The 24821-nt window shown below is 37.1% G+C and overlaps 1 protein-coding gene and 1 long non-coding RNA gene across 3 annotated transcripts in view; one reads left to right on the forward strand and one right to left on the reverse strand.

Moving 5' to 3' along the window:
• Positions 1-24821, forward strand: part of sema3fa (sema domain, immunoglobulin domain (Ig), short basic domain, secreted, (semaphorin) 3Fa) — a 49541-nt gene that overhangs the window by 21836 nt on the left and 2884 nt on the right. Inside the window, exons 3-18 of one of the 2 annotated variants that reach the window (XM_084425832.1) lie at positions 12808-12968; positions 13112-13174; positions 13299-13418; positions 14249-14338; positions 15518-15611; positions 15744-15863; positions 16717-16856; positions 18051-18165; positions 21429-21498; positions 22298-22442; positions 22536-22758; positions 23120-23208; positions 23453-23494; positions 23734-23891; positions 24405-24472; positions 24574-24707. In XM_084425832.1, the coding sequence (XP_084281958.1) occupies positions 12808-12968; positions 13112-13174; positions 13299-13418; positions 14249-14338; positions 15518-15611; positions 15744-15863; positions 16717-16856; positions 18051-18165; positions 21429-21498; positions 22298-22442; positions 22536-22758; positions 23120-23208; positions 23453-23494; positions 23734-23891; positions 24405-24472; positions 24574-24707 (1832 nt within the window). The remainder of the gene's footprint in view (positions 1-12807; positions 12969-13111; positions 13175-13298; positions 13419-14248; positions 14339-15517; positions 15612-15743; positions 15864-16716; positions 16857-18050; positions 18166-21428; positions 21499-22297; positions 22443-22535; positions 22759-23119; positions 23209-23452; positions 23495-23733; positions 23892-24404; positions 24473-24573; positions 24708-24821) is intronic. The other variant, XM_084425833.1, reaches the window with a different exon arrangement.
• Positions 371-1516, reverse strand: LOC311301589. The gene is made up of 5 exons (XR_014629477.1): positions 1400-1516; positions 973-1024; positions 718-782; positions 553-612; positions 371-469 (listed from the first exon to the last, which is right to left on the reverse strand). It is a non-coding gene; the product is annotated as an uncharacterized lncRNA (long non-coding RNA).

Below are 24821 nucleotides of genomic sequence, written 5' to 3' on the forward strand. Positions count from 1 at the left end.
TTAAAAAGCCAACACAATGTTTTTGTCCACCTTTGTGAATAAATGAACTTCTCCAAAGATTGGTTCCTGTTCAGAACTTGATTGACAACATCAGAGTGTTCCCTGGTCTGCATGCGTGCCCACAAACACAAATGTACACAGTCCTTCAGAGGAGATCCCGCTTCCAAAACTATATGAGAGAGAGAGAGAGAGAGAGAGAGAGAGAGAGAGAGAGAATATTAGTGTCACATTATTTTTAACCTCCTTTTTTGTTAATTTTTATTATTATTTTCACAAAAACTTAAGAATATATATTTGTAAACAGCTTTTGTCAATAAATAGCATACAAAAGAACTCAATTAAATTATGCCAGATTAAATTTTAATACTTACAAATCCTAAATTCTGTCCAAAAATGCTGAGATCCATAGAAAGAACGACTGAAATAGATGATTTTAGCCCATTTCAGCTTGTCTGCAGTGAAGGAGTACCTGTTTGAGACAAATACACAGTAAGATACATGCAAGAAATCACTGTGTGATGATTGTTCTCCTTCCTACAGTAGTTAACCCACCTGTGCGCTGATATTAGGACCTTCCTAGTCAGGTGGAACTGCAATGGTAGAGTCTTCTGGCTAATAAAATATAAAAATAATGCAAAAATATAAACTTAAGTTGTTTAGAATGCTAGATTTGGTCTGAATGAATTAGCCTAGTGAGAGTTTTACTGCAGTGCTTACCTGGATACATTTAATCTGGTGAGACTGAACAAAGACAATGGTCCATCTTCTGATTGGTTCATTTGCTGTGTAATAAAGTTAGACATAATGCAAAGGTCACTTATTTGATATAAAGTTAGCCAATTTTATAGAGATTTTATAAGATATTGTAAGCTACCTAGTCTGCACCAGTGGTTTAAAAGCCATTTTCACATAGCGTATGCTAATCATTTCAGCAAACTTATCTCAAAATATATCACAAATGGGCTGGCCTACCTCTGGAATCTTGCTAAGTCACTGGCGCGAATTGGCGCTTTGTTGCAGTTGCCTTTAAACACAAAAATGGAAGTAAATATTAAATTCCATAAAAAAAAATAAAAAACTATAATATGGTATAGTTTGCAAACTAATGCTAAAACTATAAAGGTTCTCATCAGTAGGCCAACATTAGGCTGTAAACAGAATTTCACATTAGTTTATTCACATTTATTGTTAATGTAAACGCGTTGCTCGTTGGCATATTTTAACTCGACAATTCAATAATCTAACAAGGTGTGTAAAATGAAACGTTAGCTCAGTTTACCATGGTAAAGTTCGTTACCGCCATGTTAGGCTAACGTAAACGTTATAACATACCTTAAACTGGGCACAATCCTGTCAACAGCCAGTCTATGGTCAACATACACAGAATGTTTTTTTTTACCTTGCTTGCTGATCTCTCTCTCGGTGAAGTGAATTCCGTCTCTTCCCCGGGCCAGACACGAACGTCGCGATCCAACAAAAGACAGACCCCATTACCTTCACTGGATGTCTGTCTGACGCGACACGACAAATCCCAGACAGTGTAGTGATGCGCCGCGGCCGTTATATTTCAGACGTAGTCCGATACGAGTCCAAGCGCTCGCGCTAGTTCTTACAAGGGATAAACAGGTTTGCATTTAAAGGTCCGGTCGCTTCAATGTGTCCAATATAGACAGCCTCTGGCTATTATAGCGTTGTAGACACGTGGTGTAAGGCAAAAATTAGGAAATAAAAAGCACGGTGGAATGGTGCCTGCCAGAGAGGCAGTTATTACGTCAAATACAGTAGTATACAGCAAATTAAAAAAATACAGTAAGTCTCTGTATGTGGTGTTAGACGTCACAGAAAATTCCCATGATGCAATTGGAATCACAGTTATTTACTGTAAAGAGAAATAGCAGTATAATACTGGGGGATTTAAAGTAAATAACTGTAGAAATTACAGAAAAGTCTAACAGTGTAGCTTGTTTCATTTGGCTTGTGATTTCAATTAGTTATCCGAACAAGAGACAATCGCATTAGATAATTTCATGGCTGGTTTGGAGTTAATTGCCTGTAACATGGATTAAATGATTGGTCTTATTAAAACATGTAAGGTGATCCATTTTTATGGGGGCACATCTAACCTCTGGGACTATCTGTTGCAGATGTCAAACCAGCAAATGAAAGAAGATAAATAGGATGTTTTTTCTCCTGCACTGAAGCTTGTTAACTTTTTCTATTCACTGGCTGTGATTTTTAAATGCACTTTATTCTCTCCCTTTTCATGTTAATCTCCATCATGCTAATAATAGGAATTTAGCCACTTTGAGACACTCGCTATTCTGTTTCTTTCATCTGCTCCTTCTGTTTCTGCTGGATATTGTCAGCTAAAGTGCCTCTAGAAGAGCTGGTGTTGGACGGGGGCGCTTAATGCAACAAAGGAAGAGCAGAACTAAAGAGAAGTTCAATGCCACCTCTCTGTGCAAATCACATGATCTTTGTTGTCAGGGCTCAGAGATCATAGGGTCACTGGAAAGAGCTGCCCACTTGTCTGTCAAATGAAAAAGAGGGCTTTAGCCCTAAAGCTCATGGTTGCCTTTAGTGGGCGGGGTTAGCTTGTCTGTCACCATGAACTGCATAGAGGCAGTAATCCATTGGCTTGTCAAGCTGTCAATCAGCTTAGCATAGCATGGGGTATTATGTATTTATGCAGAAGATAAAAGCGAAATAGAGACTGCTCTCTTAATCAGGGAATGTTTTTCAATATGCAATGACTTTTTTTTTAAATTCTTTTTTTATTGAAATTGAGTTGTTGTGGGTTAGTTTTCTCCATAAACTTCTTGTCAGTGTCTAGAGGTGCTGGCCATTTGCATTGCAATTAAGTTTAGCATGTTCAACCTGCCAAAGACCACTTTCATTGCTTATCACAAATTGAACTGGATTTGTGTCATTCAGAGGAGTGAAAATATAGCTGTCTGTTGACTGATAGCTTCTCTATGGAAAATGTGGACAAATGGGATTTGAACTACTTGGATTTTAAAATCCACTTTAAGATTCAAACATTTTTTTAAATTATATTTCTGCTGAAAGCACAATTTAACTATTTTTGTTTAAAAAACTGGTAATTGACTGGTATTGCAGCTTTGCTAATATTACTTTGTTTTTCCACATTTGTTAGTCGTTTTGGTTAAAAAGCTAAATTAATAATTTAAATGAAATACAGTTCATTTTAGGAACTATGAAGTTGGCGTCAACATGTTTGACTTATATATGAAGAGCTCAGATGCAAAAGCCTCTAAGTGCCATCTGAAATTTTCACATTTTTATAAAGCTCGTTTATTTAAGTTCAGTGATTTCACTGAAATGACAATCAATAGGTAATTTGCATTGCCATTTAAGTGAAATTATTGAACTTAAATATACGAGCTTGATAAAAATGATCATTCTAGAAGAAAATTTCAGATGGCACTTAGAGGCTTTTGCATCTGAACTCTTCATATGTTATTTACCAAGTTAAGGAAATAGAGATAAATATGATGTTTAGATGCAGTAGAATTTAACAGATGCACACACATGCACATCTATAAAACACAAAAACACAATAAAATTTTCAGTATGTGTCTAAACCTTTTATATATTCTTCATTTCCACTTGTGAATTTATTCTAATACATTGCCTTTAAGATGATTTGCTGCCGTCGGCATCAGGCCTTATTAAATAGAGTCATTCCTCACAGGTTTTTTTCTCACAGGCATTTGAGTGCCTTAAGTGGTTAATATGCATTTTGACTGACAGCTCCTATATGGGGGGTGGGGCTACGCTTTCCAATTCTTATGGTCTCTCTCCCATGAGACTGAGCTACATATGTTAATGTGTTTCAATTTGCACACGTGGTTGTGTGTGTGTGTGTGTGTGTGTGTGTGTTTGTGCATGCGAGAGCATGAGAAACGGTGAAACGATGAGAGACATTGATGCATATTGGTTGTTTTATTACACTGTATGCTGGGACTGTGATTCATCTCATGCTGTGTCTTTGAAAGCCTCTGTTTTTGAAAACGTATGGCAGGGTGCACCGGAGAATCAGTGCCTTTATACTAAATTAGTTTTGAGAATGTTGTTCTTTAAATTATACTGCACTGACAATTAATAAGGGTGTAAATTTACTCAACCCACATCTTAACACCCACCTACACTGCTGTTCAAAGTTTGGGTTCAGAAAGGTTTTTTGTTTGTTTGTTTGTTTTGTTTTTTTCTTGAAAGAATTTAATAACCTATTCTATTCGGCAAGGGTGCAGTAAATTGATCAAAAGTGACAGTAAAGACATTTATAATGTTATAAATGATTCCTTACTTAATTATCAAAATAATTTTTAACTTTCTGTTCATCCTGAAATAATGTATATTTCACAAAAAATTTATGCAATTAAGCAGCACAACTGTTCCTAACATTTGATAATAATAATAAAAAATGTTTCTTGAGCATTAAGTCAGCATATTACAATGATTTCTGAAGGATCATGTAACACAGAATGCTGAAAATTCAGCTTTGTCATCACAGGAATAAATGACATTAACAAATATTAAAATAGAAAACAGTTATTTTAAATTGTAATAATATTTCACAATATTACTGTTTTACTGTATTTTTGATCAAAAAAATTTAGCATAAGAGACTTTTTTCAAAAACGTAAAAAAATCTTACCAACCTCAAACTTTTGAACGGTAGTGCATTAAGAGTTCTTAAAATGCATATTTTGAAAATTTTAAGCTAAAGATAGTACTTCATTACACTAAAAATATGCAAAAATGTAACCTTTCAAGCTTTCAATGAGGCAGCTTTGTAAAAGCTTTCTTTTTCACACTAAGTGAATAATGGACATTTTTTTTAAAGGAATAGTTTACTTTACACAAAAAAGAAAATGAATAATCCACTTATACTCATTGATATTCCAAACCTGTTTGATTTTCTTCCATGGAACACAAAAGGAGATATTTAGCAGAATAGCCAGGCTTCTTTTATTCTATAGAATGAAAGTGATAGTTTTCTTTGTGAATGTTGCCTTGTAATCATTTAAATCATGATAAAGATAGGAACAGGAAGCAAAGCACGCTTGACACCATTTAAGGAGGACAAGAAATTACTCTCCAACTTCTCATGAACTCACACTTTGTTTGAATATGCGAAAGGGTAAATGAGTTTAGAGCGACATTAAGATATGCAGACCAAGACTTTTTCATTCGTGCATGAACTATCCCTTTAAGACTGTTGTCTGTCACATGTTTTTACAGCTTTCACAATCAAGGCAAAGACAGAAACGAAAGGCACTCAATGAATGAGTGGACCGCAACGGCCAAATCAAAGCTTACAGGCTCTCTCACACACTCTTAATCAGCAGGCGAGCTGCGGCTGCTGCTTTCAGATGCTTGTTTCTCGCCTGTCACATGCCGTTAAGGTCTTCTGCTTGGTTACGGGTCGCTGTGACTATTCACTCCTGGGATGACCTCTTCCTTGTTTCCAAGCAACAGAGGTCAAGTGGATGTGTGTTGAGTATCCAGTAGGCAACCCACTGACCCCACCTTTAATGACCCAGAGGCCTCTGGCTGGAGTGCCCAGTGTGTATGATAACCTTTGTGACCCCTTGACCCTGATCTAACTAACCAGCGTAGTCATTGTGTGTTGAATGGTTTTGTGGTGTCGGAGAGATGGCCACCAAACTAAAGCACAATGGAGTTGTGAAAAGACTGATTTTCACACCCCAGCAGGTTAATTTAAAATGAGAGGATATTGAACAAACAAAAAAAATGCTTTCTTTCTTCCAGTTTTATTGAACATGCTTCTCGAGATTCCTGAGATTAGGACTACACCCTGCTATAAGGAGCAAATCTTCTGTGAATTTGTGATTTGGTAATCAGTATTTCACTTATCCAGATGACGATCTCTTCTTCAGTGAGGTCTCATGTCTTGTGACAGAAATATGCAACATTGCGTGAGTGTGTTGAAATCAGGATAGAAGATTGAATGTCACAGCCTTTTACATGTTATGCAAACTCAAGTGTTGCTAATTCAAAAACACGTCAAGAGAAGACCAAGACAAAAGTAAGGTCCTTCTGTACGGCTGTCTAAAAGATTATACTTTCTGAATGGGTCATTCTCTTCAGAGAGGGATGTTTGTTGCAGTAAATGTAATGGGCATACAGTATGTGAGGCTTATTTCAAATTTGTTCATGCAAAATATTCCTGCATTTAATATAGTTTTTTTTTTTACATATAAAACAATAACAGTAAATCTTTTTGAAAGAAATTAATACTTATGTTCCCTTATGTTCAGTTGCCTGGCTGAATAGGAATGCTGTATTTCTGTCATTGTTCTTTATTTAACACTCTCATCTGACCCAGGAAAAGAAGCAAAAGATAGAAAAATGTAAGTGAGAGTGTGAAAAAAAGCGATTGAGTGAGAAGAATCAGAATTATCTGTCATCTCTCCCCTGGTATGTAGACAGACTCACTGAAGAAAGAGAAAGAAACTAAAGACCAAACTGATGAAATCTGTTTAATACCCCACCATTTTTTTTTTTTTTTTTTTATATCAAAACATCTTTGAAAAGCAAAATTTGCAAGATAATATGTCACGGTTAATTGAATTTGTCTTTAATTCAATTTAATAATAATTTTAAATGTTTTTCACAGACATTACTAAATTCCAGATTATGCTCAAAACAAGTGCAAAATTTTGTTAGTGATGTAACAAATAAAATTCAATAAAATTCAAACTCAAGGTCTTAATATTGTATATCTATTTGTTTTTTTGTTTTTTTTTTCAAATAAATTATTCTTGTTTCAAAGATATTTTTGACATTTTTATGACTTTCGCATTGTCGCTATGATGGTGTGAAACATAGGAGGGAGGACCGATCTGGTGTTGAAACATGTTAAAAAGATTGCAGGAGAGAAGGAAACAACAGATCTCTGATGGCATTTCTTGTTGGAATGCTTATTTGAAAAGATTTGCCGCAACCATCAGATTGACCAATATGATAACGTTAAACAGGAAGAGGAGCTGCGCTTATCAGTGTCTGTTTGTTGACAACCTCGTTTAAGAAGAACCATCCCTGTGACATCAGAAGATGTTGAGATAAACACCTCAAGGTCTTCTGTAGAGTGAAAGCTAATCAGGTTCATCAGGCAGAGCAATGTTGGATGCATGCAGAAGGAAAGTTTTTTTTTTTGGTCACGAGAACTCAGAAAAGTTCTTTATGAATGGACTTGCCTCACATATATTTGACATGCCGTGTAGCATGTGAAATTAATTCGATCGCACGCATCATGCTATGGATTGTTTTTTGCTCACCGTTTCCTACATTTCTTTGGGTTTAACACCTAAGAAGGATTGCTAAAGTTTGTTTAACTGTTCACCAAGGCTAAACCTGATTCTTCAAGCACATTAATCGTTACGAATCAAGAATCTGAGGTGTTGTTTTTGGCTGTGTTCTATACACAAGGCGAAATGAGAAAGGTCAGGGCTTACCAGACATACCATACATGTCACATCAAATTCTGATGTAAAATAAATAGGCCTAACTATAGTGTACTATGAGCTGTGATCTTGTGAAAACACATTTTGACATCTTTAATAAGCTCTTTAAACTAGAGCAAGGACTTTGGGTCATCGCACCAAATGGAGCCGTGGCCTGTTAATTATTACCATGTTTCTGCTGTTAGGCTGCTGTTTGTGAGAAGGGAGGAATGAAGTTTTTCATCCCATTTTCAGAAACAATTCACTGTAGGATCACATGGGTCAGGGTAACACGCGGTGCTCGATTTGTCGTTAAGTGTGTGCCTGTGTCTGTGAGCGTGATCTATGACCCTCACTCTCACTGAAACTGTGGGCCAAAGCAAACAGTGGCTCCCATCACTCCCTGAGGCGAGACTCCCAACCAAAGAGATTCACACACCCCCCTCGCCTCTCTTTCTTCATCTGTGATATTTTGGTTCTCTTATTCCTATTCTGTTCTTTTAATTCATCACTGTTCTCCCCAATTCACTCTTTCTTTTTCTTATTTTTCATATGCTTTATATGTTCTCCTCAGATGATGATTTTTTCCCCATAGGTCCATGGTACTCAACAGACTGCATGGTTATGAGTACAGTGGCTCCAAAAACTTTTTAGACACTTAAGCCACAATTAAACTTAGGCCTATATATATATATACATGTTTTTGAATTATGTATAAGTATATTTTATTTTATTTTAAAGAAATATAGGACTTTTCTATTAAAACATTTCACAAATTGAAGGCTGTTTAAATTATGAAACTAAAAATGTGTTCTTCAAAAAAAAATCTTGGACACTTTTTTTAGTTGTCGAATGTTTATATAATGAACTACACCTGTGAACTTGAGGGGAACTAACTTCATCCTATACAAGGAACTTCATAGACAAGCTAGTTAAATATAATTTTAAAAAGTGGCTCAGGTAAGTGAAGTTGCTTCCAATAAAAACTCTATAATTATTTCTTAGCAGATGCCACTTAGTTTGATATGTGACTTAAATGTCCGAAAGTGTCCAAATACTTTTTAGGGAGACTATATATTTGCGCTGTGCAAATAGCGATATCTATTTACACTAAGTGAACATAGTAGTTAGATACTATTTGCACTCCAGTATTTGAAAAGTATGCAGTAATTACATAGTGTAAAGATTATATTTAATAAATTAATCCCGCCTTATTGGGGACAATAAAGCCCCAAACCCTTTATTATTAAATAACCGTTAAGCACTTTAATTCCACTTTTCACATATTTTCTTCCTATTTATTGAAAAATATATATTTTAATAAATATTCACAGGCATTTTTTGTGCTTTTGTCTGACCAAACCAGACATTTGTACCAACAAGCCAGGCTATTTGCACTTAGTGTAAATAGACACTCCGATATATTTATTAAAATTATCCTCCAAAGTCTTGTGGAAATTAGGCAATGCATTTTTAGTTTTGTGTGCAAAACATTCAATAAAACTAGTGAAACTACTATTTACAGTAGCAAGAAAGAAATGGAAAATGGGTTTGGAGGTCAGTCTTTATTTAACTTTTTTTTATTTACAGGCCCACTTAAAAGATATATATTGTATATATTGTGGCCCTTTCATCTAAATAGTTTGAATGTGTCCCTCATGACTTCTGAGCTGGGAACTTCTACCACAGGTGGCACTCAGCAAGTTGTAAGTTTGTCTGTTTATTTTGCCCTTATTTGTCATAAGATTTTGATGGACAGATGAGAGAGAAGAAAAAAGACATTTTATCTGTGTGGTTTGATTAAATCCTTTACTTTAATCACCCTGCCCTGTCTTCCCAGAAGATAAGGGTAATGCAGTAATCCTCTGTCAGGGATGAGGGCTGTTAAAATCAATGCCTCATACACATGCCGAACGTGACAGGAAAGTTTTCATTCGGTTAGATTGAATCACACACACAACTCAATGATAGCAGGCAGTGCAGGTAAGGTCTCTCTCTCCATTAGATTTGGTCCACCGTCCTTCAACTGGTCACTCAAATCCATGCGAGCTGTCAAGTGACAGCCCTTTGAAGCCAAGAGATAAGACCTAATCTTCTAGTGATCATTTAGGCTGGATAGCTGAAGGTAAAGAATAAAGATCCAAAGACTCCAAAGATAATGTTCTGTGTGTGTGTGTGTGTGTGTGTGTGTGTGTGTGTTTAAATTTAGATCTCACTCATAGTCCTCATAGTACTAAAAACTAGTTGCCTCAGTGTCCAGATGCCTTTGCTGCTCTTATACACTCTTTTAAAGTCACCATGAAATCAAACGGGACAATTATTTTTCTTTTTTTTATGGAATATTGCAGTATTGATAATAAATAATTTATACATTCACATCATTATAATTTAATTCATGTGCTCTCAAAACCTTTAATAATAACTTCCCTTCCCTCTTGTTTTTCTGTGATGATGTGCTTAGTGGCGCAAGGGCGGGACAACCTGTCACTCACATGAGATCGACCAATAGCAAACCACAATAATCCAATCAATTCCTGATGAACAAACTCAAGTCCCATCCTACATTTTTTCTTGTTTGAGAAGCCGTTTCACTCACAATAGGGAAGAAAAGGCTATCGCAACCTCTGTTTCATACCGACATTCAAATAATTAGTTCTTACAATTAAAGCAGGTTATAAAACAGTTAAAAACTAAAACTTTAATAAAAAAATAGAGAAATAAAAGTTTGAAGCCATGGCCTAGCAGTTAGAGCATACTCTGACTCAAGCCAGTTCAAATCTGGCTTTCAACACATTCCCCCCAGCTTCAGGTCTGAGATGTTAAAGATGTTGGGTTAAAGTGTGGCAGTACAAAACTCGCTCTCATTAAAAATAATAACACTTATGTCATGGAAAAATGTTCACTTACCATTGCTATTCTCTTTATAGAGATTGTTACTTAACTGCATTATTAGTGCTGACAAAGACAGAGACATGGCTGAGAACTTGTTGGAACATGGTGGACCTGCCCTTGTGCTTAATTAGAACCCTGAAAAGAGAAAGAGATGAGGAATTCTTGCTATGTGCCAGGAATGCCCACACAGGTAAATGAGATTTTATGTTGTCTGCGGCCCCATGCTAAATCTCTTTGTATAAAGGCAGAGTAGATTGTGTCTTCTGATAGAACGTTCATATACTGGTACTTTGCAGAGACGAGTGCTTCTCTGTGGCTTGTACATTCCTCTAGATTCCCAAACTCAAATGTTTCCAGTGAAACATTTGCCAAGCTTGATTATTGAATCTTGTTGTAGAATAACTTTTTGTTGTTGTTGTTGTTGTTAAAATGTTAAAAAACCTAATTCCTGTGACGATTAAGTCTGATTCCTTTTTATAAGACAGTTGATCCAAAACATAATATGTTTTAGGAAAAGTAAATTCCGAGATATTTTATGTCATTTTGTCTTGTTTGACTTTGTGATTCTTTCTAAAGCAACATTTCATGATTCATCATTGCTATACAAACCACAAACAATTACCAAGTCAAGAAAGTAAGCCGAGGCCGCATTTATACTATTTTAAAAGTGTTTTGTTACATCTGTGTAGACATCATGTATTTGCAGTTAGATTATAGACTATTTCGTACATTTTGAAAGACATTTTGAAGGCACTTTTCCATCCATTAGGCCTTGAGCAATCAGAAATGATGTCTTTTTAAACTCTGATGATGGTGTTACGTGGTCTGGTGTCTCTTTTTATTATGAAGTGGAAAATTTGACCTTGTTTTTTTGGTCAAGACTTTCAGCACAGATCTGTTTCACAACTGAATGGTTGGGGAACTGTTACAGTAAGATTTGAAATTGAAATTTTGGCCATTCTTTGTTTTGTATGCTTTGCCAACTATCTGCAATACATTATTAAGCCATCCAACATTCTGCAGTTGATTCTCAGGTAGACCTTATCAGAGACAGAAGCCAATATGCTGTGTTAAGTCGTGGCATTCCATTCTCCAAAGGTTTCCTTCAATAGTGAAGGTTTCCAAAGGTTTCCTTCTACCTCTGCAACAGTGGAACTTACAACACAGTCCTCCATGGTCATCCAAAGAGAGTGCGCGGTGGACTCCATGAACCATAACATATACCGGTATTGGTTCATGATAACTGGAGGGATGCATTGAGAATTGCATTATGAAAAATGGATATTCATTTAGATATTTGCTAAAGATTACATTATTAAATTATTTGTGTTTTTGAAGATTAACTTGTGAGTGTTAGATTACATTAAAACTAATCTAAATATAAAAATGAGCATGCATAGTTAAATATCCCATATCGCTGCAATGCATGGAGGTCTCAGACCACATACTGTACTCAATTTCCAACAAAAAGGAACTAAGCTTGTTGGAGGAAGAGGAAAATAAAGCACGACACCCCAGTTTTAGTAGTAGTATTTAAATATAAGACTCAGGGAGGCCCCAAGAGAACTCTCTGAGAGACAAAAATTCATAAGAAATCCACCCTGTAAAAACAGGGCTGAAAAAATAATAATAACAAAGGATCTAGGAATGTATCCAGGGCATTGAACCTCAGGGAAACCCTCTAGCCAGCTCAGCAGAGACTGCAGCCTGGTCATATCCATACAGCTGTACAGATGCTGTTTTATTGAGGAACTACTGTGACTTGGCAACACTTACTGTGTTTGGATTTATTGTATGTGAGCCCTTTTAGCGTTTGCGGATTTGGAGCATGGACATGTATCCGGTAAAAAAGCCTACTATATTTAAAAAATCTTCTGAGGTGTTGATAAGTATTCAGGCTTTATCTTATTATCTTCAATAATGTTAATAATCCAACAGAGTTGCATTTCATTTATTGTACTGACAAGTTCTACTGTTCCATTAGAATTCCAGAAACTACTGTAAATAAAACAAATAGGCAATAAAACACTGCGACCAACAGTCCCGGTGGGCTAATGAAAAGGTTCTGGCCTCCTAAGCTTAGAATTGTGGGTTTAAGTCTCATCTGGGATGCGTTTCTGCAGAGTTGTTCAGTTAAAATGCCCAAAACCAAGAGTTTGCAACACAGCTACATTGGCTACTTTTGGTAACCCCACCCCAAACCCATGCAGTCGGTTGAGCCGAATGCAGATGTGGAAACTTGTTTGAAATGGTCATTATTTTTGCAGTGACATTTAGTGCTGCGAGAGGCATAAATGACATTTCAGCATTTCCATAACCATATAAAAGGTTTTTATAAAATAAAAAAAGTGTGTCACTTTCAAGAAAAGCCTCTGCTAAATATATCAATGAAATTGATTTTTGTGCTATTTTTTTTCTATAGAGCTGAAGTCTACTGGAACCGCCCATCACTTTGCCTTCCTGCTCAACTCGACGGACTATAGAATCCTTCGTATGGACGAGGACCATGATCGCATGTACGTGGGCAGCAAGGACTACATCCTGTCTCTTGATCTGAATGACATCAACAAAGAGCCCCTCATTGTAAGATTTCTCAATTACACCAGACAAATTGCAACAAACAAAACTATAAGCAAGGCTTGGCAGTAGTAAATTTGAATCTGTTCCCTGGATTATGATGACCTGGATTAGGATGACTGTTTATTTATCACTGTCTTTCTCCTCAGATTCACTGGCCTGTGGCTCCTCAGAGGAGGACTGAGTGTGTCCTCTCAGGGAAAGACATCAATGTAAGAAATGTACCACAGTATTTGTAAATCCTAAACTATTTATTCCAACATGAGCATGTAAGCATCTGGAAGTATTGTTTTACGATGACAGCATCACTGATATCATTATGTTCTGTGTCATCAGGGCGAGTGTGGTAATTTCATCCGTCTAATCGAGTCATGGAACAGGACTCACCTGTATGTGTGTGGAACGGGAGCTTATAACCCTATCTGTACCTATGTGGACAGAGGTCAAAGGGCACAGGTAAACTATCATTCGCAGGTCACCTGCTACCATTTGCAGGTCAAGGGTTCAAACTGTTGGCTACCTTAGTCAAAAGGTATTATGTCATTAGAGAGGAATGTTTCCCCACCCTAGAACAAACAGGATAATCTTTACCACCTGCATGTCTTTTGACACTGTTACTTAAAAACTCTTCCTAGTGTTTAGGAGGGTAATAGCATTTAAACAGTCCTTATTCCACCTCCCTTCTTTCCCATGACCACGTACCATCATTAACCACTGACCACAGGAAAATTATTCAGAAATTTGTTCATACATACTGTGGTGGAAAAAAAAGTCTGAAATCACAATGCAAATCTGGTTTAATGAAAAATTATTCAAAATCATGTGCTCTTTCTAGGTTACTATTAAAATATTAGCAAATTTGGGACATTAATCATGTGAACCCCTTTTCAGTTTTTTCATTTTTCCATCACATATTGATTTGTAATGAACAAATTTTTTTTTATGAAATTAGAAAAATTAAAAATTAGCATTTTCACTTGTGGTTTCAGGTTTTCGGATCCTGCTGTATTTGTTCATGTTTAATGGGGTTCTGAAATTTGCATATCTGTTTCTTTCATATGCATGCAAAGGGCAGTTCTTGTGCTCACAAGGTTTCCCAGCATGTGCATGTTTTAAACACAACTTAACATCTGCTCATCTTCTTTGTCTTCAATTGATACACCAAACTGCAGCCATCTTTTTTAGCATATCAGCATCTTCCTTGTTTGGACACAGTCTGGGATGTTCTCTTGGGTCCTGAATTCATAGAAACAGGACTTTATTGAGGCACACCCCTTGTTTTATAGGGCTTTCTCCAAGATCAGATGCCTCGCGCAGGAGGCCGAACCAGTCGAGCTGCAGACCCTAGTGCCTCACCAGAACCATACGCACCCAAGGTGGGAAATGAACTCTTCCCTTTGTTGTGAACAATGGGATTGAAGTCCTTTTTTGAACTTTATTTTGGACTTATTTTTTTCTTAAGATGCATTTGGGTTTCTAGATGATTGGGTCTTTTTTTTTTTTTTACTTAGGAGTTTAAGGAAAGGTTCTGTTCTCACAGTATTTGGTTTTTCAACAGCTGGTTTTCTTAGGTGTTGAGAGAAACAGCAGAGGAAATGTTGTCTTTAGAGCTTGTCTTTCTCAAGTTTGCCTACACTTGTCCAAAGCCTGCCTTTGGCGCAGATATCTAGCAGAACGTGCAGAGATTACTCCCACACCCACACTCCATCATGCTAAAAAGTGGTTAGTCAGCTCAGATTTGATCGGTGGCTTATATTACATTTGCGGTGTGCGTGTAAATCTTACAAAGGATCCAAAAAATATTTGTATATTATCCAAAACAAGTCTTTCGTTGAGACTTGAATCTGCTGAATTGCTGATATATTTTTAGCGGCATGTTGTAGACTCTTTAGATGTCCTTCTACACCTCTGCTTAGATTTTAATTAATGTGTTAATTCATGTTAGACATTTCCACTTGCTGTAGGCTACATATTTGGTGCAAACACAGCAGTCACCATACATAATAAAAAAAAAAATTGCATCTTTTTGACTGTAGCTAGCATGCAAACTGCATGGAGTAGAGTGAAGCTTTTAGCATGAAGCAAGATCTTATTTTCCTAAATACCAGAATTGAATAATTGTCACTAACCCAAAGAAGCCATATAGACAGTTTTATATCCAAATGTTGAGAAGCTGATTGTAAGAAACTGTTCATTTTCTTTGGCAACTACCAAGAACCTTGGAAACTTTGGATTATGGCATTAATTTCTTTCTTCTGGGCAGTTTTTCACCAGCTCCCTTTTGTCAAATGGTAAGATATTGGTTTTGGCATTAGACAATATGTAAGACGCCAACATTAAAAAAACACACACGCAATAGGTTACCTAAACATATTTCAGTTTTATTACAGCCCCAACTAGTTATTTTTCCATTTATCCCAGAGAACCTGTCCGCATTTCACTTCCTGGCTATACCTTCGCACACTCTTAAACATTGGAAAGAGAATCAATACTGCTCATCTAATGTGATCAATTGTGCTCTCATTAATGAAACCTTCATGCTTTCCCCATTCCAGGAATACATTTTCCGACTGGAGCCTGGTAAAGTAGATTCTGGGAAAGGGAAATGCCCCTACGACCCCAAACTAAACAGCGTCTCAGCTTTGATAAGTACGTACCTCTCATTGTCATCATACTTATACAAAGCATAATTTCCTTTGTTTCAGACTTGGATGAGCTCATTTTTCTCAATTTATCTGTCTACATCTCTTTATCTCCCTTATGCTCACTCCATTTTGGCAGATGGCCAGCTGTATGCCGGCGTCTACATTGATTTTATGGGAACAGACTCGGCCATCTTTCGCACATTGGGCAAACACACAGCCATGAGGACCGACCAGTATAACTCCCGCTGGCTCCACGGTATGCACAAAATGTTTGAACCATGGCTTACCACCAAGAAAAAGTTCTTTGTTTAGTGGAGAAAGTGCCAGATATGAATATTCAACACTGACCCTTCATCCTACCTCCTGCACACTAACCTCATATTTAATAAACTTGGGGGGGGGGGACTATTTCCCTCAAGCAATTACTGCTTAGTTAAGCTCAATCCTTGACCTTCATTAAAATGCCTGACTGGATCATTGCTGCGAGAATTTCATTTCATATTTATTTATTAATTGATGCTCTATATAGTTAATTTTTATATGTAAAACCACAGATTGTTCCATCTACTGGTGAGTAAACACACTATATGACAGCACCATACTCAAAACAATGTAATTTATTCTGAGTTTTATTTGCCAAATTCACAACAACTGCATGCTGTAGGACTTGCTGATAATGTTCTTTTTCAAATTCATGCTTTTATTTTTATTGTGTTTTTTACAGCTACCTTTCATCTGATAGTTTTCATTAATGGTTCACAAATAGTACACTAATTCTTGAATGTTTTAGACTGGGTTTCTCTTGAATTACGTGTGTCTCTTTGGCCCAGACTTTTTACTTTAGTTTTGCCTTTTTGGTTACTAGTATTTACTGTAATAATCATCACAGGCTTCAAAGAGATTCTTTCAGACTGTTCAGTATAGTGAATGAGAGGGTAGACTAACAGTGAGAGAGGTCATCATGCACTTTGTATTAGTTTTTCTAGTGAATGTTATTTAATATCATCCCTTGGCTCTCCTTTTTTCCCCTCTTTGCTTTTTGCTCCATCTATGATTTATCTCTTTTGCTGGTTTTTCCCTTCCTATCCCTCTTTTTCTTTTTCCTTCAGATCCAACATTCGTCCATGCTCAGCTCATCCCTGATAGTGCAGAAAAGAATGACGACAAGCTGTATTTCTTCTTCCGTGAGAAGGCCTCTGAGATGGGTCAGACTCCCATGGCTCAGTCCAGGATTGGCAGAATTTGTTTGGTGTGACATTTTCTTAACCTTTGTCTTTTATTCCAGTACAACATATCTACATATCCTTAAAGGAATAGTTCACTTATTTGCCTTCAAGTTGCATGACTGTCTTTCTTCAATTATACACTGAGAAATTTTAAAGAATGTGTTTGCGCTTTTCCATGCAGTTACGAAGAATGAGGACTGGAGCTTTTAAGTCTTCAAAAAGAACTATAAAAGCATCATAAAAGTGTCCAGACAACATGTCACATTGCCACGATATGCAATAGCGTTGTATGCATAACAGACTAACATTTAAGTCATTATTCTTTGATAATCATCCCCTCCAGTAAGAGCATCCAAATCAGTCAGTCAGTGAGTTGAGCTCAATAACAGGATTACTCTTCTTCAAGGACAAATCAGTTAGATTGTTTTTTGTTAACTGATTCATTGTAAATAACTGACTCAAGTATGACTCATTCACATTGGAAATTGCTACATCTCTAACACGCCAAAGAGATCTGGGGTGGCTGTCAATTTCTTTATTTATAAGTTTCGGTCCTCCTTGCACAAAGATTTCATGTGGCTTCAGAAGACTCCACATTTGTAACTGCACAGAAAAGTACATTTTTCAACAGAATAAAGTAAGTCACATGAGTTTGGAACAACACAAGGGTGAATAAATGTTGACGTATTCCCATTCAATATTCTTATAATTTACTATGCATTTTTCAATTATTGGATTGTTCCTATGCTGAACATGATGCTAAAGAAATCATGTCCTACAGGACAGAACTGTTGATTGGCAGATTCTCAGTGTCCTCAGATCCATCATTGTCCAATGCCTCCTACATGAGCAACCGCTTGTTTCTTGGTTATTTTTTGCTGTTTTAATGTGAATCAAAGAAGCATGTTTGTAATAAGTGGGTAGCTGCTGGCGGCTGGTCACCGGGCATCGCTGCGTCTCATTATTGAAGTTGGCTGCTGTCCATAGCAGATGGGGCTGCGCAGTGCTCAAAGCCAATGTTTACAACCCAGTCACAGCCAGTTAATGCAAACCCACAGAAATAGCCCTGAGAGAGGGACAGATACTGATGTTAAGAAATGTCTCTATTTCACAGATACGGGTGTCAAGGTGTCCATCATATCAAATTTTACAGCTAGAATCTGTGTGTTGTCTAACAGTGATTCTTTATGGCTAACATGACCTCACTTCCTCTACAGAATGATGATGGAGGACACTGCTGTCTGGTGAATAAGTGGAGTACTTTCCTGAAGGCTCGGCTCATCTGCTCTGTGACCGGCTCTGATGGCATTGAGACACATTTTGATGAGCTCCGTAAGTCTCTCTTTTTGCGAAGTTGTAGTTTATGGATCATTTCCTGAGACTGGTGTTGAATATTTTACATAGTTGATCTTTATTACATGACTTCAGACCAAGCAAATCTGGTTTAATGTTCTAACGACTGCTTGCATTTGATTATTTCTAACAGGATATTTTTAATTAAATACAAGCAGTCCAAGTGGACAATTCGAAGTAGTTGAATTGTCTTTAAATTTCCTTTCCTACAAAAAAAACCCCACAATGGAAATCTATTGGTTTGATCCGATTAAACCATGGTACTTTAAAGTATTTTAAGTAAGTGTAATACCATGGTACCTTGATGTATTCCATGATACTGGCCCTTACAAAACATTCTGTACTGTGATGTTAACATGGTACATGGATCAGATGGTAATACTTATAATATATAATGGAATTGAAATTTATGCATGATTTTTAAAAGGTACCCCATGGCGCTTCCGAGAATACCATGGTACTAACATCTAACATCCAGTTTAACGTGTTGTCATGGTACATCTAAAAAAAAGATGCTTTTTGTTAATGTACTACTGATTATTTGATAAATCTTTCTGTCTAATTAATTTACCTTGAGGACATTTTATGCTGTTTTGTTTCTATGGACAAGTCTTGAATTACAAAATATAGAATAAAACAGCTTTACCATTTGATTGACTCCATATATACAGTGAGGTGTTCACCGAATGCACATTATAATCAGTTCTGTTCTGTTCATTTTCACGGTATACTTGCTGAAATAAGAGGCCTCTTATTTCAGGATAGGGCATGATATAGCTCATTTGTGGAAACCGTTCATGTCTGATGGTTCAATGGATATGTCTCTCCAGAGGGTATAACTTGGAAAAAGTAATTTCCTCTCTTTCCTGTATGTGCAGTGTCTAGCACTTGTACTGTAGCGTGAGGTGCCACGAGGGCCTGTGAGAAATATAAAGTGGCAAGCAGTTCTGAGTAGTTTCTGTAGAGCTTTTTTGTCTTAATATAAAAATGTCTTATATTTGTGGTTTGACATTATGCTACATACATGATTGTGCATTTATGTGCACATGTGTGAAGTAACGCATACATGTAAGCTGCATCTTAACAGGCTTACACAAAATGGAGTCTTTCCCGTTGTGGGAGAGTTTGATTGACAGGACTGAAGAGGATTGGCTGATAAACCAGCTGTAACAGCCTCAGCCACTCTTAAGAGGCAAATGAATGTAAGCGCATGAATGCTGGAATTTTATTGCTTTTGCAACGTGCATAAATTGAGTAAGCGACCGTTCTATGCGCTTCATTTCCCAGCTCCTGTAACAGCGCACAAGGTACCCTCAGGACTCCTTTCCCCGTCTCTGCCCTCTCTTTCTCACTGTGGTTGGGCATTCACCCTCCCTCTGTCACTGTGTTTGAGGAATGAACTTGTCAGTGGAGTTTTTGACTGCATGGATGTTTTCCCTTATCCTCAGAGGGGCAGTGAGGTTTTATGGGTTGTTTTTTGTGGCTTGGCTAGAGCGAGATTTGTTCGCTATAGTGTGGGATTTTCCCTCAGCGCTTGATTACTTAATAGTCCGTTTAGCCGTGACTATCCATCTGAAGTCATCTTCTTTCTGTTTTTGATGGGACATCTGTCTATTCTTTTACCACTCACCCTCCTTACATTTTAAACTATCTGGGTGTCCTTTTGTTTCCTTTTCTTCTGCCCTTTTTTCACCCTTCTTCTACGTACCTCTATCTCTCATCCCCCTTACAGTGTCCCTCAAGAAACTGCTCTTATGGTGAACCCCCCAAAAAATGGCCCCACTCTGCCCATTACACTCTGTTTCTCCCAATAGCCTTGTTCCATCTTTCTCATTTTGGCTAGCATACTATCACTGATCGTTTGTGGACCAGATAATTTGTCTCGAAACAAGCAGGAGAATTTCAGAGACTGAGACAAAGACAGAGGAGAACAGTAAGAGGGAAGGATTGTCTTCTCAATGCAAAGTATTTTGTGTGATGTAATTGAACTGAGATAGATTTGATTGTCTTCCCACATACACTCACAGACATCTGACTTGTTGTGCGCCTTGCTGACATTAAGCTACAGTAATTTCAGTGTCAATTTCAGTGTCACTGGCTGTGCTAAATTGAGCTACAAAAATAATGAATGTTTTCAAACAGGTTTCTCGGACAATTTGCCAATCTTCCATTGTTCAGGAAAAACAAGAAGTTCCGCCCCCAAACTTGTGACATTGGTTTAGCCATTGTTGCCGGACCGTAAATAAAGCAAAAGTATAACTCTAGCAAAAGTATTGCGTTTCCCCAAGAAACGTTGCATTTGTTTGCAAAACCTTTGCATTCTTTCAGAAATTAAATATAAGATTTTTTTTTTTTTTTTTCTCACCTCATATTATTTCAATCACAAAAGGTTTGCAAGTAAGCGCAGTTTCTCAGGTTTGCATAAGAATGCCAAATTCAATCAAATCTTTTTTTTTCTCACATCAAATTTTTTCTACCACCTTTTGAGGCTCCTAGAGAACAGCATGCCAGAGGTGCCTAAACGGCATTCAATTTCCAGTGATTTTCCAGTGTGCTAATATTTCCCACAATGCCTTGTGCAAACAGAGATGAGTTTGTGACTGTTTTTTGTTTTACTTTTTTCTGTACAAAAGTAGTGAGGAAGGCAATAACGAAGCTGCCATAGCAGATTTTAAATTTAAAAACTCAAAGGGGCTGATAGCAATTTTAGCTGTTTTGCTAATTTCTGCTATCAGTTAGCCACTACATTAGACCTCAGCTACTGCATCCCCCATCCCTGTACCACACACCAAAACTCTGCCCTTCAAACACATTTCAGCTAACCAAATATCAGCAATATCAAAACATTCTGTATTTTATGAGTGACTGAAAAATGGCGAGCCACTTCACTATCTCTTTTTTGATGTGAAGCTATAGCTGTCACAGAGACTAATGCAATTTTCTAAGGAAACCTATTTCAGTGATATCAGTCAGGTAGTAAGGCCGTTTTATGTTATATTCCAAAAACAATGCTGACAACACTTAAGTAATAATGAATTAGGCTAGATGCTAAATGTTTCAAGGTGCTATGCAACAAAGGAATCTGTGGTATCTAGATGCAGTCATATGTCCCATCACCTGCTCACTGTCTCACCACATACTCAAAAGAATTAACTTTTTTAATGTCACCACTTCAGAAGTAGGTGAAATAGCTCATTTGTTTTTTAAATCTAGGAACTAAAGTAATTCAATCTTCTTTTCAGGGGACGTGTACATCCAGAAAACCCAAGACATCAAGAATCCTGTCATTTACGGCGTCTTCTCCGTATCTGGGTGCGTAAGTTCACAACGGTCTCTCCCAAAATATGAGATCCAATCCTCACTTCTCCTCGATGCCTCTTACTAATCAGGCCACTTATCAGATTGGCAAGGGAGCTTGAATAGATTTGCTTTCATATTCACACTCCAGTTGCCCGCGGGGCAACACCCCCATTTCTCCACTGCTGAGGACTGTCTCTAACATACTGAATAACAAGTGTTTGGCAGGCTTCACAGACGGTAGTACAAGTCCTCTAACAGCACAAAGGAAGAAGCTTTTCTGTGAATCTGAGATGTGATATTCTCATAAGGACTTATCTACATAATACCACCACTATCAGATGCAGTTATGAGAGGATATTCGTACACGCTAAAATATTATACAATGGCCTCAGAGGAAGCAACATTTTAGATGAGGTTCACATGCTAATCTTCCACTGTAAATACACAAGACTGTGTGTGTTATGACAATTCACAGTCTAGCTGTAGATTAAATCAGCGAAGCCCTCAGGCTCTGTCTGAGCTCTTTAAACCCCAAAGTACCATTCTTGGTGATAATAGTGAAGACTCTCTCCATCAACTGCTAGTGATTTCACAGCTCTATCTGTCCCTCTGTCTCTTGTTCTCTCTCTCAATCTGTATCTGTATTTGTGCTAATTTGTTAAAAGGCATTCCCAACTCATTTTACATCTGCACTATGACATACAGTGCTGTCAAAACTGCTAATTTTGCATTTTTGAGGCCTGTGTGATTTGGTCTAATACTGTGTCTAGATCTTCTCAACACATCAATCTTTCTCTTTATACATCTCTAGGTCTGTATTCAAAGGTTCAGCAGTGTGTGTGTATTCAATGGCTGATGTCCGCATGGTCTTTAATGGCCCTTTCGCTCATAAGGAAGGGCCAAACTACCAGTGGGTTGCCTACCAGGGTAAAATCCCTTACCCCCGACCAGGAACAGTAAGTGTCACAAGTAACGTTTAGAATAATAATCATTAATGTTTGAAATTCTTAGAAGCTGATATACATTTGATGTTATCTTTCTATTCATAGTGTCCAGGAGGGACGTTCACCCCCAACATGAAGTCTACTAAAGATTACCCAGATGAGGTTATCAACTTCATGCGCAACCATCCCACCATGTTCAATTCTGTTTATCCAGTCCACAAGCGCCCTCTAGTGGTCCGTACCAATGTGGATTATGAGTTCACCACCATCACAGTGGACCAAGTGGCTGCTGCTGATGGCAACTATGAAGTTCTTTTCTTAGGAACAGGTGAACTTACTACCCATCTACACATACAGATGGCTTGTTGAGTTAAATAGTTATATTTATTTTATACATAAATAGTATACATACTGTGGAGCCAAAAAGTTGGAGACCACAATGAAAATGTTTCTAATTCTAAATCATTGTTTTTTTCCAAACAACCAGATGTGTGACATAGTTAATATTAACACTTTTGTACACAATAAAGCTTCTCTAGATCTAGAAATGCAGTAGTGAACTACAGTCATTGACACCTTCTGTTTTTGACGGCTTTTCAGAAAATTAAAGAATATTTATTCTTTATTCAGTCCCAAAGAATATTCTGTTTTATAAATATTTCTGACTCCTCTCTTTTGGTCATTTACAGATAGAGGAACCATTCAGAAAGTTATTGTCCTGCCCAGAGATGATTTGCAGACTGAAGAGCTGGTTCTGGAGGAGGTGGAGGTCTTTAGAGTAAGATCCTCTTTCCATTACACTTCCATTTTTGTCACTTTGTGTTTTATATTTATATTTGTTTTTGTTATTATATTTTATAAAATGTAAAATATATAAAATTGTGTTATACAGTGAATTCAGGATGATTTGGAGACTTTTTGCCAATGAGATGATTTAGAAAAAGTGTCCCAATCAACCCGAATTCACCCATATATCTTATACTATTGTATTTGATAAAAATATAATTATTTTCATATTACAGGTTCCAACTCCAATCATTACTATGAAGATTTCCCCAAAACGGGTAAGCTGCACAACAAATTCATTTAGAATTCAAAACTTAAAGAAAACTAATTCTGAAATATTAATAGTAAATTTGTTATTAATATTAAATAGAGTTTAAAACGGAATATTTACACTGCATTGTCATTTAGCAGATGCTTTATTTAAATGAGGAACATTCGTCATCCTGGGATTCTTGGAATCACTAGATGTATTTTAAATGAAAGTAACTTTTATTTTCCTGTCTTTGTGTGTGTGTAGCAACAGCTGTACGTAAGTTCAGCGGCGGGTGTCACTCACCTGGCTCTGCACAGGTGTGATGTGTACGGAGAGGCGTGCGCTGACTGCTGCTTGGCCAGAGACCCTTACTGTGCCTGGGATGGAAAGTCCTGCTCCCGCTATTCTGCAAACCAAAAAAGGTGAGAGCTGCATGTGTGTAAATGTCTTTATCATCACGAGTCAATATAATGGTGCGTTCAAGTCATGTCAGAAAGATCATATTTACAAGTTTAAAGCAGACGAACACCACCACAAAGTCGTAAACATGAGTGGGAAGCTCGGGATTTTCTTTAAGTTTACGAGTTGGGGGGTCAGTGAGAAACATAGCGGAATACCACATACTTATAGGTATTTAGCAGCACATTGTCAAGCTTTTTTATTTACGACAAAATAAGCAAATTGTCTGCACGAAATATAATAGCATTGTAATGTAACGATATTGTATGTAACAAAGTTTTTAGTGGCTTCATAAATGAATTAAAAACATAAAAAAGCAAAGCACACCTGATGCACATTCTTTGTTTTTTAGTAGTAGAGTTTAAAAACCTTAATTAATCTTGCTGATGTGCGAACGTCCCAGGAGGACTTGAACTCACCATGAGATTTGTTTGAATTGATTTCCTCATTTGCTATTGGTGGTTTAAATCTTATAGGAGGAGTCGGAGGCAAGATGTGAAGTATGGCAACCCTATAAGACAATGCAGGGGCTACAATTCCAATGGTGAGGAATGATAGTGATGAGTAAAACTTACTTTGGAAGAAGTAAAAGAAATCTTTGGATTTTGGTTATTGGTTTAGATATTTTGTTTTAATTCCTGCCAGCTAATAAGAACACGTTGGAGACAGTACAGTATGGAGTAGAGGGAAGCACAGCCTTCCTGGAGTGCCAGGCCAGATCTCCTCATGTGTCAATCAAGTGGCATTTCCAGAAAGAGAACAGTGATAGAAGGAGAGAGGTATGTGTGGCATAATGTCTCGTTATACCATAATTGTTAGAATGAATTTGTGTCATTTTAATCTTGCATTTATTTATTGAGATGTTATTTACTGAAGTCAGTAGCGAGCCGTGA

The sequence above is a fragment of the Rutilus rutilus genome, assembly GCF_951802725.1.
Source record: "Rutilus rutilus genome assembly, chromosome: 12".
NCBI lineage: Eukaryota > Metazoa > Chordata > Actinopteri > Cypriniformes > Leuciscidae > Rutilus > Rutilus rutilus.